This window comes from Lepidothrix coronata, unplaced genomic scaffold, assembly GCF_001604755.1.
Source record: "Lepidothrix coronata isolate B3197 unplaced genomic scaffold, Lepidothrix_coronata-1.0 Scaffold90, whole genome shotgun sequence".
Taxonomy (NCBI): domain Eukaryota; kingdom Metazoa; phylum Chordata; class Aves; order Passeriformes; family Pipridae; genus Lepidothrix; species Lepidothrix coronata.
In genome coordinates, this window is record NW_016690270.1 from 2,826,133 (window position 1) to 2,840,291 (window position 14,159).

General features: G+C 45.5%; 1 protein-coding gene across 1 annotated transcript; it reads right to left on the bottom strand.

Annotated features, from left to right (window-relative positions):
• Positions 1-7,406: 7,406 nt before the first annotated feature.
• On the bottom strand, positions 7,407-14,017 carry DDX20 (DEAD-box helicase 20). Its single transcript, XM_017821439.1, has 11 exons — positions 13,812-14,017; positions 13,632-13,726; positions 13,295-13,463; positions 12,479-12,593; positions 12,254-12,396; positions 11,624-11,762; positions 11,365-11,423; positions 10,601-10,683; positions 9,648-9,753; positions 9,459-9,560; positions 7,407-8,815 (listed from the first exon to the last, which is right to left on the bottom strand). Exons 1-11 carry the CDS (start codon positions 14,011-14,013, stop codon positions 7,620-7,622), a joined length of 2,409 nt encoding a protein of 802 aa, XP_017676928.1. The 5' UTR covers positions 14,014-14,017; the 3' UTR covers positions 7,407-7,619.
• Positions 14,018-14,159: the final 142 nt, after the last annotated feature.

Here is a 14,159-nt window from a genome sequence, read left to right on the forward strand (position 1 = left end):
AAAGAGAAGCCACCTGTCACAGAGATCTCTCTCCATTCCTCTGTGTGTGTGTGTGTGTGTGTGTGTGAGTGTGTGCAGCAGGAAAACACTGAATTCCAAAGGGCAGAGCACGTTCCCATGACTGGGAAACACAAGCATGTGTCAGCACACACACACACACACACACACACCCCTCTCTCTCACCCTGGATGGCATTTCTTTATTTAGACAATTTTGTACCCGCCTTTTAAGTCAATACAGTGCAATTGCAAACAGTGTGTTTGTCTGCTAATTATTGTCTGTGAAAACATATTTGTGGAGGAAAAAACTTAACGACAAAACAAACAAACAAACAAAAAAAAAACCAACAAAAAAAAAAAAAGACAGGCTTTAGTAGAGTTTTAGTCCCACATGGGTATCTGCTTTCTATTTTTGTTATCACTTACTTGTAAGAGTGTGACTAGACTACGGTTCTGTATTTTTAAAAAGGAAAAAAAAATGGTAGGATTCTTTTTTAATACTGTGCACACAAATGGCAAAGAATGAAAGCACTGAACTCAACTGCATCAAGCATTCATAAGTCTAACAGAGGTTTCTTGTAATGTATGCCCATGCTTTTTAATTTTTGGGTTCTATGTAGAAATTTCTTTGCTAGCACTGGACGTACAACCCATTGTAAATAGTAGCCAAATAATGTCTGGATTTATACTTGATAATAATTAACCCCAGAGCCAAATATCTTGCATGGACAGAGAGGTATTTGGCTTTTTCACAGTCTTAGGGCTCCAGTTGTCTCAGCAGTGGCTTCTGGGTTGCACTGATTTTGGGGATAGATGAGCAGTTTTAGTTCTCCAGGCTCAGCACAGGATCTGATGGGAAGGGGGAGCAGTACTGGAGTGTGGAAAACACCTGAGAACGTGTGCTACAGAGACAGCGTTTTCTTTTCACAGCCCGACCCTTAGTTTGGGAAAAGCCTAATCCTGGACTTCTAAATCAGCCACAAACTGAAGAGCACTGGGTGGTACTGCCAAGTGGCTCATCCTTCTGACCAAGCTGTGGCCAGTCCTACCCCTGAGATCCTTCTAGGAATGACTTATTGTGAGGAAACACAGGGACCTGAAACACAACAAGTTTTGCCCCCCCACGTGAGCAACTTTTTTCTCCCATTCCAAGGGGGAGATCCGTGGTGTGAGCCAGGAAGGGCAGGGTGAGGAACATCATCAGCCACCTTCCCACTCGTTTGATCCCTGTGCTGGTGCCCAAACCTCTTCAGTGACCCCACGAAGGGTGAGGCACCACCCCCCAACAGCTTGTAGAGAACGAGGAAAGACAACAAGTGTCCTACTCTGAGCAGGGGTTTCACCAACACCAGGGCTAAAAGAACAACTCAAAGCACGTCTGAGGCTGATCCAGCAAAGGGATGACCTTTTTTTTAACATCTGCCCCGACCTATCCTGATGTAATATTTACAGCCACATCCACATCCACATATAAATAACCCCAGACACACACACATGTATAGAGAATTCATAGACCTCCATGCTGACTCACACATAGGAGCTGACAACCTGCTTTGGTAGCACTGCTGCTTGTCTGTAGAGTGGACTTGATGGCTGATGCATTAACCCACTGCCCTCCTTAGAATCCTACAACATCCCAGGAATACTAGAATTATGGCTAAGCCTCCAGTAGCTGCACCAGCTTCTACTCATTTATCCCAGTGCTGCAATATGTTCCCCAAAACTATGTTTAGCCCTGGTTTTTAATGATTAAAATGCTCTGCCTTTTGCTGCTTCCTGTAGGAGGTTGTGCTGCAGTTAATCTTACCATTATTGAGGTTTTTTTCTCGATGTTTTAATTTAATCTTGGCTTTAATTTCATTAACTGTCATCATCTGCACCCTCACCCTTGTAGATCAGAGGCCTTGCTCTCCACCAACCTCCCACCTTGCAACCTCATTGATGCTGGCACAGAGTGAGGGTGAGATGTGCTGACAGGGCACAGGAATGAAAAAAATCGCAGAGAATCAGGGATTCAACACGGATTCTTGGTGCTGCCTTCCTTATTCCCGATTTGTCATGGATTTGTCACCTCTCTGCACCCATCTCTCTGTCTGTAAACAGCAATTGTAGCAGCCCTCGGCCAAAGCACTCCTGGGGCTTTTAATTGCTGTCCATCAAAAGGCTTTTTTTGGGGAAAAAAAAAATATGTAAAGTTCAACATTTTTAAAAGAAAAAAATAAAAATAAGGAGGAAAGCCAGCCCTAGGGGTTTCTGGGTGGCTGCTTGGGCTCAGCCTGTCAAGGCAGCCACGGCCTCTGCTCTCTTCCATGGAAGAGGAATTGTTATCCTTGCTCAGAAATCTGTGGTTTGCCTCTTCTGCCATGAACTGGGCAGGTGCTGCCCCACACAGCCAGACTCTCAGAGCATAAAACCAGGCAAAATTAAGGGAATCTGAGCCCAGAGGAACAGGGCTAAAAATATTTTTAGTGGAGGCAATAGCTCCCTTTATCCTGGAATTGAAGTAACGCTCCCGAAAGCGCTTGGAAATGTGCTCTGAAACCCCTCCTGCACTGCCCAAAACCAGCCCCATCCTTGTGGGGAAAGCACTGAAACAGCACAGACAGGGCTTGGAAGGGCACAACGGAGCATCCCTGGCAGGAAAACAGGGAGAAAGGGAAAGCCTTGGCAGAGCAGAGCCCGGGAATGGCACTGCAGCCGCTTCTTCCCTCAGTAAAGGGAGGCAAATCAGCCTCCCTAAACCACAGAGATCTTCACAATCTTCAAATAGCAGCTTATAAACCATTGCTGAGATAAGGCCAAGCCAATCCTGAAAATTCCTCAGCCAGGACTTTACCTGGAGGGTGTGGACTGTTCTCCCCAGTGGTCCCAGTGCTGCCCAGTCTGACCAGCATCGCCCTCCCTGTCCCGGGGCCAGGCATGTCCATGGATCCCAACCCAAAAACCAGCACCTCCCCCAGCAATCCTGGTCATTCCTGAGGCTTCTCCAGCTGTGGGCTCCCTCTGAGAGGAGAAGCATCCAGGAAAAGAGGCAGGTTCTAGAAAACAAGCCCGTTGGCCAGACTGTCCACCAGGAGTGTGCTGGCAGATCATGTCCAAGCCTTTCCCCCTCCCCTAATTCCTTACTTTTTATAGTTTTAGAAAAGGTTCTTGGGGGGAAAAAAAAAAAAAAGATAAAAATGGGTTCTTTGTACAAAAAGCAATAGCAAAAATATCCAATTTTCGGAGCATTTGGTTTCCTTTCCAACGTTTTTTTCAGAGGGGAAAAGAAATATTTTCATGGGCTTTCAGCACATTCTGTTCATAGATTTCCTCTCTTCCCACCTGGCATTGGGCTGCAAACAGGAGTCACACCCAAGTGGCAGAGAATGATGAGAAATATCTTTCACATGTAGGCTTTGACTTCCATCTACTCTGTCCAAAATCCACCTTTTACTTTCATTTTCCTTAAAAATCTTAAGGACGCCCATAAAGAAGAGGCCACAGATGACACATCTTGGCACACAAAAATTCAAGGATTATAAAATTTAATCTCTCCTCTGCTAGCACAGGATCCTTCACTGTGATATATGGCACTGCTCTTTTAGATTTAATTAGATTTAAAATTCTCCAAGGACTTCCTCTACTTCCCTGGGGAGCTTTTTCCAGAGTGACAGACCTCAATGCCAAGGATTTTTCTCCAGCTGTTCAGCCATAATTCTCTCCTTATTTTCTCCTCTCTTCCTGCCATTTGTACTCCCTTGCACCATTGAAATGATTCTCCTTTCCACAAGAGGAATATAAAACTTTCTACAGCAAATTCTTCTCCCAGAGACCACTTTTATCCATTAAATAATTATCATTGTTAGAAGTTTCAGGGGAAAGATAACCTAAGTAACACACATGGCCTCAGTGTGGAATAAAGTTAATGGATAATTCAAAATACATCCTTCTTTAATTGGCCAGAAAGACTAAATTTAATCGGTGCCACTTGTTTAACCTAAAACTGTTGATAATAAACTGCAACCCAGCATTTATCCTTCTAGTTTAGGCAGCTTACACGAAAATCAGATTAATAACAGCTAAAGAAAGCAAAGTTTCTTCAAATATTTTGCTTCTTTAAGTAAAGAGGTTGCAAACATGTTGTGTCTTACGTGCATTATAAAGAATATTCAGTAAATTACGAATTATGTTTCATTCCTGTGCTGAAACACCCCTTGGATCCTGTCATGTTTTTCCATGTTGGACTAATGCAGAGTTACAAGGCACTCATGGATGGCTGTGAATATCAGCAGATTTCATTCTGCTTTTGAATTTAGGTGAATTTTCCACATAATTTGCCCATCTAGTCTATCTTAATTGATTTTCTTTTCAATCACTTCTTTTTCTCCAACCCTTTAGGCCAACTGCAGTAGATATGTGGCTTTAAAGCCCAGGTTTTTAGGCTTCTCACTTGCCATAAGCTCTTTAATAATTTTATCCTGTAAGAGCAAGGGGAAGGCAGGGAGCACAAGGATCAGAGCCAGGAGACTGAGCACTGGGAATTCTGCTCCTGGTGGTCCTGATGAACCACTAAGAGACCCCAAAGAAGTCATTTCACCTCTCTGCCAGTTATCCAACCCGTAGGGAAACCAACCCCTCCTCTTGCAATAAGTGAAGCCCCATCCATGACACCCCCAAAAATCCCCCAGGGACTTCTGCAGCCACAGGGAATTCTGCAGCCACAGGGACTTCTGCAGCCACAGGGACTTCTGCAGCCACAGGGAATTCTGCAGCCACAGGGACTTCTGCAGCCACAGGGAATTCTGCAGCCACAGGGAATTCTGCAGACAGTGCCCCAGAACTGCTGCTGGTGTTGGGGAAGCAAAACCTGTGCCGGGAAGGCTTCGGGGGGAACGGGAGAAAGACCAGGTGACAAAGAGCTCGTGAAAAAACCCCTTCCTGTGTTCTCAGTCAGGTCTGTTCCTTTGTGTGTATCCGTGTGCACGTGTTCCTTTCCCTTTTGGGTTCAGTTAGTGCTAGTCCAGGACTCTCAGCTGGCTGGGGGGAAGGCACCACCCACACTGAGGGCTCCTCTCCCTTCTGGTGCCACCCCAACCAGGAGCTCCCACCCTGGGCCAGTGGAGCATCTTCCACACTGGTGTGATGGTCTCTTTTTGATAAACCAGTCTGGCATTCCAGTGGTGTTTCCTTTAGGAGTTTTATGTTCTGAGAAGCTCTCAACCTTTATCATTTTCTATTTTCATACTCTAAGTGGGCTTTGCTTACAGAGGACAGATCCGAACTGTACTGGACACAGCTGCAGGTAGCTTCATTTGAGAACAACTTTCTAGAAGAACCAAGTTTCCTGTTGTCTTCTTTTGGAATTGTAGTGCATATGTTGAAACTTGTATATCATTTACAGTATTGAGTCTTGTGCCACTGCTGTACCTGATGTATCCAATCCGGATTAAACAGAGTATGTGCCACAAATACCAACATGATGCTGGAGATTTCTTCTGAAAAAAAATACAAACCAAATCCTGGGAGGTTCTTTCGGAGAACTTTGGGTGTTTAACTAAGTCAGGTTGCATTTAAACACTAATAGCTCTTATTTAATGAAAACACTGAGCTGTCACAGCAGAGCAATAACGCAGACACTGAAGTGAAACCCCTCTTTTTGGATGTTTAGGGTTGCAAAAAAATTCGTCTTGGAGACAAAATCATCAAACTCTGCAAACAAAATCGAGGTGAAGCCCCTCCCTGGTGTAATTTGTGATGCAAAGGGAGTAAGGCAGGAAAAAAGTAGAGAAAGAAAAATACTTCTAACAAGATCTATTAATATTAATAATTAATAAGAGCATGTATTATGCCTTTCTTTTCAGCCTCAGCTGTTTAGGCCAGTCTTGCATTCTGTGTTGTAGACATGGTCAAAACAAGCTGATCCTAAAACAAGGAGAGCTGCCAGAAAAAAAGCACTTGGAGGCATCACTAAAATCTACAAAATTATTTAAGCAGAAATTAAAAACTCTTATTAAGTGACTCCTAACAGCTTACACACACTTTCCTCTCTTGTAGTAAAGGCTGAGTCCCACTAGGAGCCCTCAGTGCCCCAGTGAGCTGCTCTCACACCAGCCCAGAACAGCCCCAGAGCCCATCCTGGGCTGCATTCCCACACCATTCCCGAGCTAAATCAGTGTTAGAAACCTCCTGCACGCTGAAAAACGAGTCTGGATCACACAGGTTAAAGTTTAGACCCACCACTCCACAAAAAAAGGTCAGAAAGACCGGGGACAGCACAGGATTTGCACAGGGAATTTTGTAAGGGTGACAGGAACACTCAGGCCAAGTGGTTTGTGTGAGCTGAGGGAAAACTGTGTGTTTCTAAAAATAAGAGTGGCTGAAGGTGAGCAATCCAACAGCCCTGGAGACACCCAGAGCACCAATTTAAAGCAGCAAGTCTCCTGGGAAGGGCAGTTCATAGGTAGGATGCACTGCTGAGAAAATTCCAGCTTAAGTCTGCACAAGGAAAAGAAAACAAAAGAAAAGAAGAAGAAAAAAAAAAAAAGCACACTGTAGGTGCTCTGGGGAACATTGGAACCCTGAGAAATCAAGGGAAGTTGCTGAAGAAAATGTCTAATGATCCCAAACATTCTAAAAGCTAAAAGATGAAGTTTCAAAATCAGTGCAGAGTCAGCCCAGGGTCAGCACCCTAAGCCAGCCAGCACTCCCATCTTTTCCTGCTTCAGGACAGCTCCATACCAGGCACTGCAAGCCAAACAGGAAACATCAATTAGCTTTAGCACTAATAGGTAATTTCAGTTCTAATTAAAGCTTTCCTGTAAGTGTGGCAAGTTTGATATTGTTGCACCCAGAGGGACAGAACACTTACGACTGCTGCACGTTCTCTCCATAATTAAACCATCCTTGGGCTGCACACCTTGCTAGAGAATGTTATTTATACAGTGGTAATTAACTGGATTTAAATTAGCAATACAGGCATTGAGATGCATGTTCACTCCCTCCCTTAACCAGGATATAATCAGTGCCTGGTGTTTACCAAGAGAATTGTGGAACGTGGAATGATCACCCACTACAAACAGGCTATGGAGTTACAGGGAATTCCTCTTCACCCAAAACCACAGGGAAGACAAGTCAAGCAAGAGGGTGGGGAGGCCCTGGCACAGGTTGCCCAGAGAAGCTGTGGCTGCCCCTGGATCCCTGGAAGTGGCCAAGGCCAGGTCAGAGCAACCTGGGCTAGTGGAAGGTGTCCCTGCCCACAGCAGGGGTTGGAATGAGATGAGTTTTAAGGTCCCTTCCAACCCAAACCATTCTGGGACTCCACGAAATACAACTGGGATTAGTTTGTGTTTTCTCCTTAGTGACATTTCTTAAATGTACATGGCTGCCTCTGATCATCCTTTGTTTACTTTGGATTGTAAAGATTCCAACAGAGCATCCAACTGCCTTTCTTTTCCTTTTATTACCAACTTGTAACACCATCACTGGACTCGTGTAAAACATTTACCAAAACACAGCTGCTTACAAAAAGACAACATTTTTCTTCAATCCCCAACCATGTCTGTCTGTCAACGTCCTCCAGACCAGCAGAGTTTTCACGGGTCATGTCCATTGCTGGCCCCAACCAGCAGCAGCAGGGCATCAATCCCCACTTTTCAGGAGCTCCTGGAGATACACAGAGTTGATGTGGTAGGCCCTCATCCAGCTGAACTGCCTGTAACTCTCCCTGTAGTGAGACACTGCTGCATAGTAGCTCTGCCAAGCTTCATTATAACATTTCCAATAGTCCTCATAACTCCAGTCCTCAGATGGAGCATCATCCCAGGAGCTGCAGGTCCAGTCCTCTTCAGTTTTCCTCGGGGAAGAACTCGAGAATTGATGGTTGTGGCTTTTCTTTTGTTTAGTATTTTGTTTCAGAACTTTCTTTGTCACTTCCTTTTGCTTTGGGACCTGGGATGGCTCCTGAGGCTTCTCTGGTGTAGGACAGAAGCCTGAACGACCCTGATGCCTTTTGGGGACAGCATTTCTCTCCTGTGTGTCTGAAAATCCTTCAAAGCATGAGTTGTTCTCCCTACTATTAGAGGAAGCCCTGGAAAATGCTTCAAAGCATGAGTTGTTCTCCCTGCCATTAGAGGAAGCCCTGGAAAATGCTTCAAAGCATGAATTATCCTCCCTACTACTAAAGGAATCCCTGGAAGTGTCTGAACCATCACTGTCACCAGAAATGTCACCGTTTGCTGCTGTCTCTGTGGGATGTCCCATCTCTTCCCACTCCACATCCCCGTTCCTGGGGAGCTCACGTTGCTCTCCTGGGCCTGAATAGCTCCTCAAAATTTCCACCTGTCTCTCAGATCCTTCTTTCATGAAATACTCGTAGTCCTCAACAAATTCTGAGAAGCTCCAGGGATTGTTGAGCTGGTTTTTGAAGGAAGACAAGCATGGAATTTTGGGAAGGTTTTTTTTTAAGGCCTCCTCATCTGGAGCCTGAGTGTTGTCATGTCCATCTGTCCTGGAGACACTTTTCACTTGATTCCTCTGCTCTGTGTGACAACTGGGAGTTCGGGGGGTTCTACTATTTTTATTTGCAGGATTTGTGCACTTTTTTATCTGCTTTTGCTTCTGAGACTTTTTTGGCCTTTCTGCAGCAGAATTATCCCTTGGAAGACTGGAGAGAGGCTGAGGTGCCTCTGGAAAACTATTCTGGACAGGCTGCAGCACTGGTTCCTCTGGTTTAAGACACACAGTGTCACAATTCACCAAAGGTCCTGGAAGTACAGCAGGTTTAACTTCCACCTCCCCATCTTCAAACTGATCCATCATTCCAGGAGGTATTGGCTCTGCACAGAAGGGAAACAAGCAGGCAGTTAATTTTAAGTCCATCCTTCCCACTAGAACTCGAATGAGTACCCAAACAAAGCTCTGCAAAATTGCACAGTAGAATATTAAATTATGGCCACAAACCAACTCCTTCAATTCTTGGAAGAGCTCAAGGAGCCAGAACATTTCCTTCATGGAAGGCATCATGAGGCTGATGAGGACAAACAGCACTGCATTCCTTGTCATCTATTTTTCACTTATTTTGAACTTAGACAAGAAGGCAAATCCTCCCTTTCAGCAGAACAGCTTCTGGCAAAGCAAGGGAAGCAATTCTGCTGTTTTAATTACTCCTTCCTTGCACTGCTGTATCTTCACACTTGAGCAAGGTTTAATACCAGATTTCTGGAAATCCAGGTAGTTATGTGGTTGCTTAAGCACAGCTGGATGCAGAGTTGCTCTCCCTGAGCACTCAGTCCATTTTTACTGCTCCACACAACTGCAGCAGCTCCACAAGGAGTCATCAGCAGAGAGTATGACAAACCTGGCCTAAAAGTAATGCAGCCCCAGCAGAGAAGCCACATATCAGCTCCCTGGGGACTTGCCTGAAGCTCTGAATAGCACAAAACAACCAAATCCCAGCTGCATCCCAAGCCCAGAGCACACCTGGCAGAGGAAGGAGCTGCAGATTACACTTCTGAGCAATTTTCATCATCGTGTTCTCCTCCTCCCCACGGCAGCAGTAGGTCACAGACAAACCCAGAGTGCCTGTGACACACAAAGGAATTAATTAATCACCAAGCAGAGCCAGCAGAGCAAGGGAAAGCTCCATAAATCCATGGATTTGGCTCTCACCAAAGCGCCCAGCCCTGCCAATCCGATGCATGTAGGTCTCCCAGTCCACAGGGACGTCCAGGTTGACAACCAGGTTCACCTTCTCAGCATCAATTCCACGGGATGTCTGGAGAAAATGGGAAGGAGAGAAGGGGAGTGAGAAGCGACTGTGCTGAACAGAGCTTTAAATAAACACAGGAGCACAGGGTGAGGCTGGAAGGGGCCACAGTGGGGCCACCTGGTCCAACCTTCCTGGAGTTACTCCCACCAACTCAGATGAGAACTTTGAATTGTTATAACACATCATGAAGCACCTACAATTTTCCAACCATTTTACAGCATTACAGGTAAAACAGGACATGAAAACTAGGAATCATTTTTCTTCTACCTTCCATTTATCAAATACAAGCCAGGATTATTTTTTTTTCCCCCCCCAGCATCAAAAAGTCCAAGCTGACAACACGGAGACATCTTCTCATGGCAGCACCTCAAACCATCAACCAAAGAACAAAATTCCTCAACAATGAGAAGCTGAGAGTATCTCAAACATAACCACTGCTCTGTTCAGCTGTTTGCAATGTCACTGTGGCACCAGAGAAACAAACTATTCCTCCCCACAGCTCCCATGCAAAGGAAACAATTCTGAAGTCCCTTGAACTTTAAAGCATCAACAAAGCAACACATAAATTAATTCATGAACCAAATCACAGACTGGTTTGTGTTGGATGAGATCTTAAAAGCTCATCTCATCCCAACCAGATGAGGAATAGGAGGCAATTTTTAAGTTCCCAGTGAAAATAAGTCACACAGTCTCGCAGTGCTTGATCAGCACTTTTATGTTCAATTCCAAGTCAAATCTAATTCTCTGAATAACTTTATGTGCAATACTCCTGCATGCTGCACCATGTGCACAGCAGGCAGTAAATTTGAAATAAAACCCGTCCAAAGCTTGTTCAAGAGCAGTAAAAACTCACCAAGTCTGTGGAGATCAGGACTCGACAGTGGAATTGCTTTAATTTGGCCATAGCATCGAGTCGTTGGTTTTGATTCATGTTGCCTGGAAAGATAAAAATTAGAAATAAAGTACATTCTTGCAGCTTTATGCCCCTCAAAAATCTAAAAAAACACTGGTTTGTAAAATGAGATCAAAAATAAGGTTGAGGAAAAACCTCTTCAAATATCAGTTTTAAATGAGTAAACAAGGAACAAACAGAACTTGAAAAATAAGGTAATTCATTACAAAGATAATTCTATTGATTTTCAATAGGAGCCAATTATGCAGATGCTTAACCCACTTAAACAGCACTGATTTTAGATGGATTTTAAACACCTAAGCCGTGGAAGCTGAAGTAAAAATTCAAGGTTTCTAATAAGCAGCAGGTGCCAGCTTTCAACTTTCATAGATTACTGAAATAAAGATTTAAATTCAACACCTGCATCCCAAAGAAACCCAGCTTCAACCTGCAAATGTCAGTCAACTTTCTTTGCAAACAAGCAAATGCATTCCTAAAAATGGCTCTCAAACAAATATAAGAACAAGAAAGTTAAATGTTAATTAATTTTTACACTGATTAAGTCTCAAGAGACTTATGAAGATTCAAATGCTATTCTCAGTTATTTAATCAGAGGCCATGTAAACCAAGATTTAAGATTAATTTTCCTATTTCAGGTTATATTTATGCCCAATTTCAATAGAATAGAACAGAATAAGTTCATTAGAAGTTGTGAATGGACTCACCTGAAATGCACTCAGCAGGGAAGCCTCTGGATGTCAGGATTTCAGCCAGATGTTGAGCCCTGATGGAACACAGAACACAAGGAAAACTGGGAATAAAACTGCATTCCTCAGGCTGTACTTCAGATCTGAAATTTGCAGAGTGCTCTGAGACCTTACAGGTCTCATAAACTTATCCCTATCCATAAATTTATCCATAAATTTATCCCTGACTGGACATTACAACCACTGCTTTCTACAGATTTTATTTCAAATTTCTCACCTGCTGTGCAAATTTGAGAAGACTAAGGCTTGATTGAATGGAATCTTGCTGAACAACTCCTGCAGGTGCTGGGTTTTTTCCTCAAATGTTTTGTGTGGAAGTGGATGGGAATTCACAATTTTGTAGTACTGCTTCAGCCCTGAGGAAAGAAACCAAAAGAACAGATTAAGGGTTGCCAGAAAAACATGTACAGTGCTATGTCAACTGTGCCACTGCAGGCAAAGGGAAAAACTCCAGTTCAAACACACACATGTGGCCAAATAAGAACCTCCAGGAGAGAGGTTTTTCTTAAAAAGCTGAAATATTTTTTTGAATGGATAAAAAAAACCCCAGAGAGTTACATTTGTCACTGGTGTTTTAAATACACAGAATCACAGGATGGTTTGGGAAAGGACATAAATACACAGAATCACAGGATGGGAAAGGACTTTAATGACCATCTCATTCCATGGTCTAGTGGACACCTTCTACTAGAAGCTTCACTGGGAATCAATACTTTATAAAACTAAACAACTCAGGTGTGGAGCGAAATTATGAAAAACCATGACTTTTAAAGGTACATATTTTGGTTTTAGTAGATTCCTCCTAATCTGTTGGCAGCAATATCACTATAATTGGATGTTCACTCACCAAGGAGGCTTGGATCAGTGGGGTTCAGCCTCACAAAGGTTGGCTCCCTCATGTACCTGGTCAGAGCACGAGCCAAGGACTCGGGGTAAGTCGCTGACACAGCCAACATCTGCTTATTGGCTGGGAGTGAGGAGTAAATCCAGCTGGGAGACATAAAAGTGGGAATGATTAACAAAAACGCATCTAATCTACTGAGAAATGCATGGGATGAGTGGTTTTTCTTACTTGATTTGCTCCTGGAAGCTGCCTTCCTCCAGGAGCTTGTCTGCCTCATCCAGGATGAAGAGCCTGATACTGGCTGTGTTCAGGTAGTCCAGCTCTATGAGCTGTTTGATTCGACCTGCACAGCAGGAAAAGAGGAAAAAAAACTTCAGAAGTTATGAACTGAAAGGTTCTAATGATGAACTTTTAATGTTTTTTTTTACTTATTGTAGTAAGACTTAAAAAAGGGCATATTTGGGATAATCACAGAGACATAAAACAAAATGGTTTGGGATGGAAAAGACCTTAAAGATCACCCAGTTCCAACCCCTGCCACGGGCAGGGACACCTTCCACCAGCCCAGGTTGCTCCAAGCCCCATCCAACCTGGCCTTGGACACCTCCAGGGATGGGGCAGCCACAGCTTCTCTGGGCAACCTGTGCCAGGGCCTCCTCACCCTCACAGGGAAGGATTTCTTCCCAATATCCAACCTAAATTTCCAGTCTTTCAGTTTGAACCCAATAATCCTTGCCCTGTCACCCCAGTTCCTGGTGCAGAGTCCCCTCTCCAGTTTCCTGGGAGCCCCTTCAGACACTGGAAGGTGCTGTGAGGTCTCCACACCACCTTCTCTTCTCCGGGCTGCAACTCTCAGCCTGCCAAACCTCTCATTAAAAATACCTTCTCACTAAAAAGAGCTCGTCTCAATGCCTCTGGCACAGCCTTTTGAGGCTGTGCACTATTAATAACAACAAAAAAAAACCCCACCCAGGTATCAAGAGCTCCAGTTACGTCCTGTGAAGGACCACACAGGACCTGAATCACAACGAAGCCCATCCCTACCTGGGGAGCCAACAGCGATGTGGCACTTCTTCAGCCTGCTCTTGTCCTGGTTCAGCGGGGTCCCCCCGATGAACACGTGGCATTCCAAGCCTTCCATTTTTATCGCGATCGTCGTGATGACGGCGTGGATCTGCACCGCGATCTCCCTGGTGGGCGCCAGGACCAGGATCTGCGAGGGGCGAGGATTAAACGTGAGAGCCGCAGGGTGGCTCTGACAACAAAAGCCCGATTTAAACCGCTGTGCCTCAAGGGCTTCAACGCCCTTTTTCCCCCACAAAAAGAGGGATTTTCTGTTGCAAAGAGGGATTTTCTGTTGCAAAGCGAACCGGGGGCTCACCTGCGTGGCGGGGCTCTCCAGCAGCACCGCGTCCAGGGCGATGGTGGCGAACACGCATGTTTTGCCGGTGCCGGACTTGGCCTGAACGATGAGATCTGCAAAGAGCCCCCACAGAGGTCAGGGGAGCCCCCCGGGGTGCCTCGGGGTGCTCCCCAGCCCCGCGCCCGCCCGCCCGCTCACCCAGCCCGCAGCGCCCCAGCGGGATGGCCTTCAGCTGCACCGGCGACGGCCGGAGGAAGCCGGCCGCTTCCAGCCCCGCCAGCACCGGCGGGGACAGCAAGAGAGACCCGAAATCGGAGGGGCCGCCGGGCACCAGCACGTCCCGGGTGCGGAACCGGCCCTGAGGCGGCGGCAGCGGCGGCGGCTCCGTGGGCGCCGCCATCTTGGGGGGGGAAACGGTGGGAGGGGGAAATATCGCGAGATGTGTCTTAATCCCGCGCTTCATCCCGATATCCCTCCCAGCACCGCCAGGGGGCGCCGCGCGGCGCGCGGGCTCCGTCAGGGGAAGGGCGGGGGGCGGAAAATGGC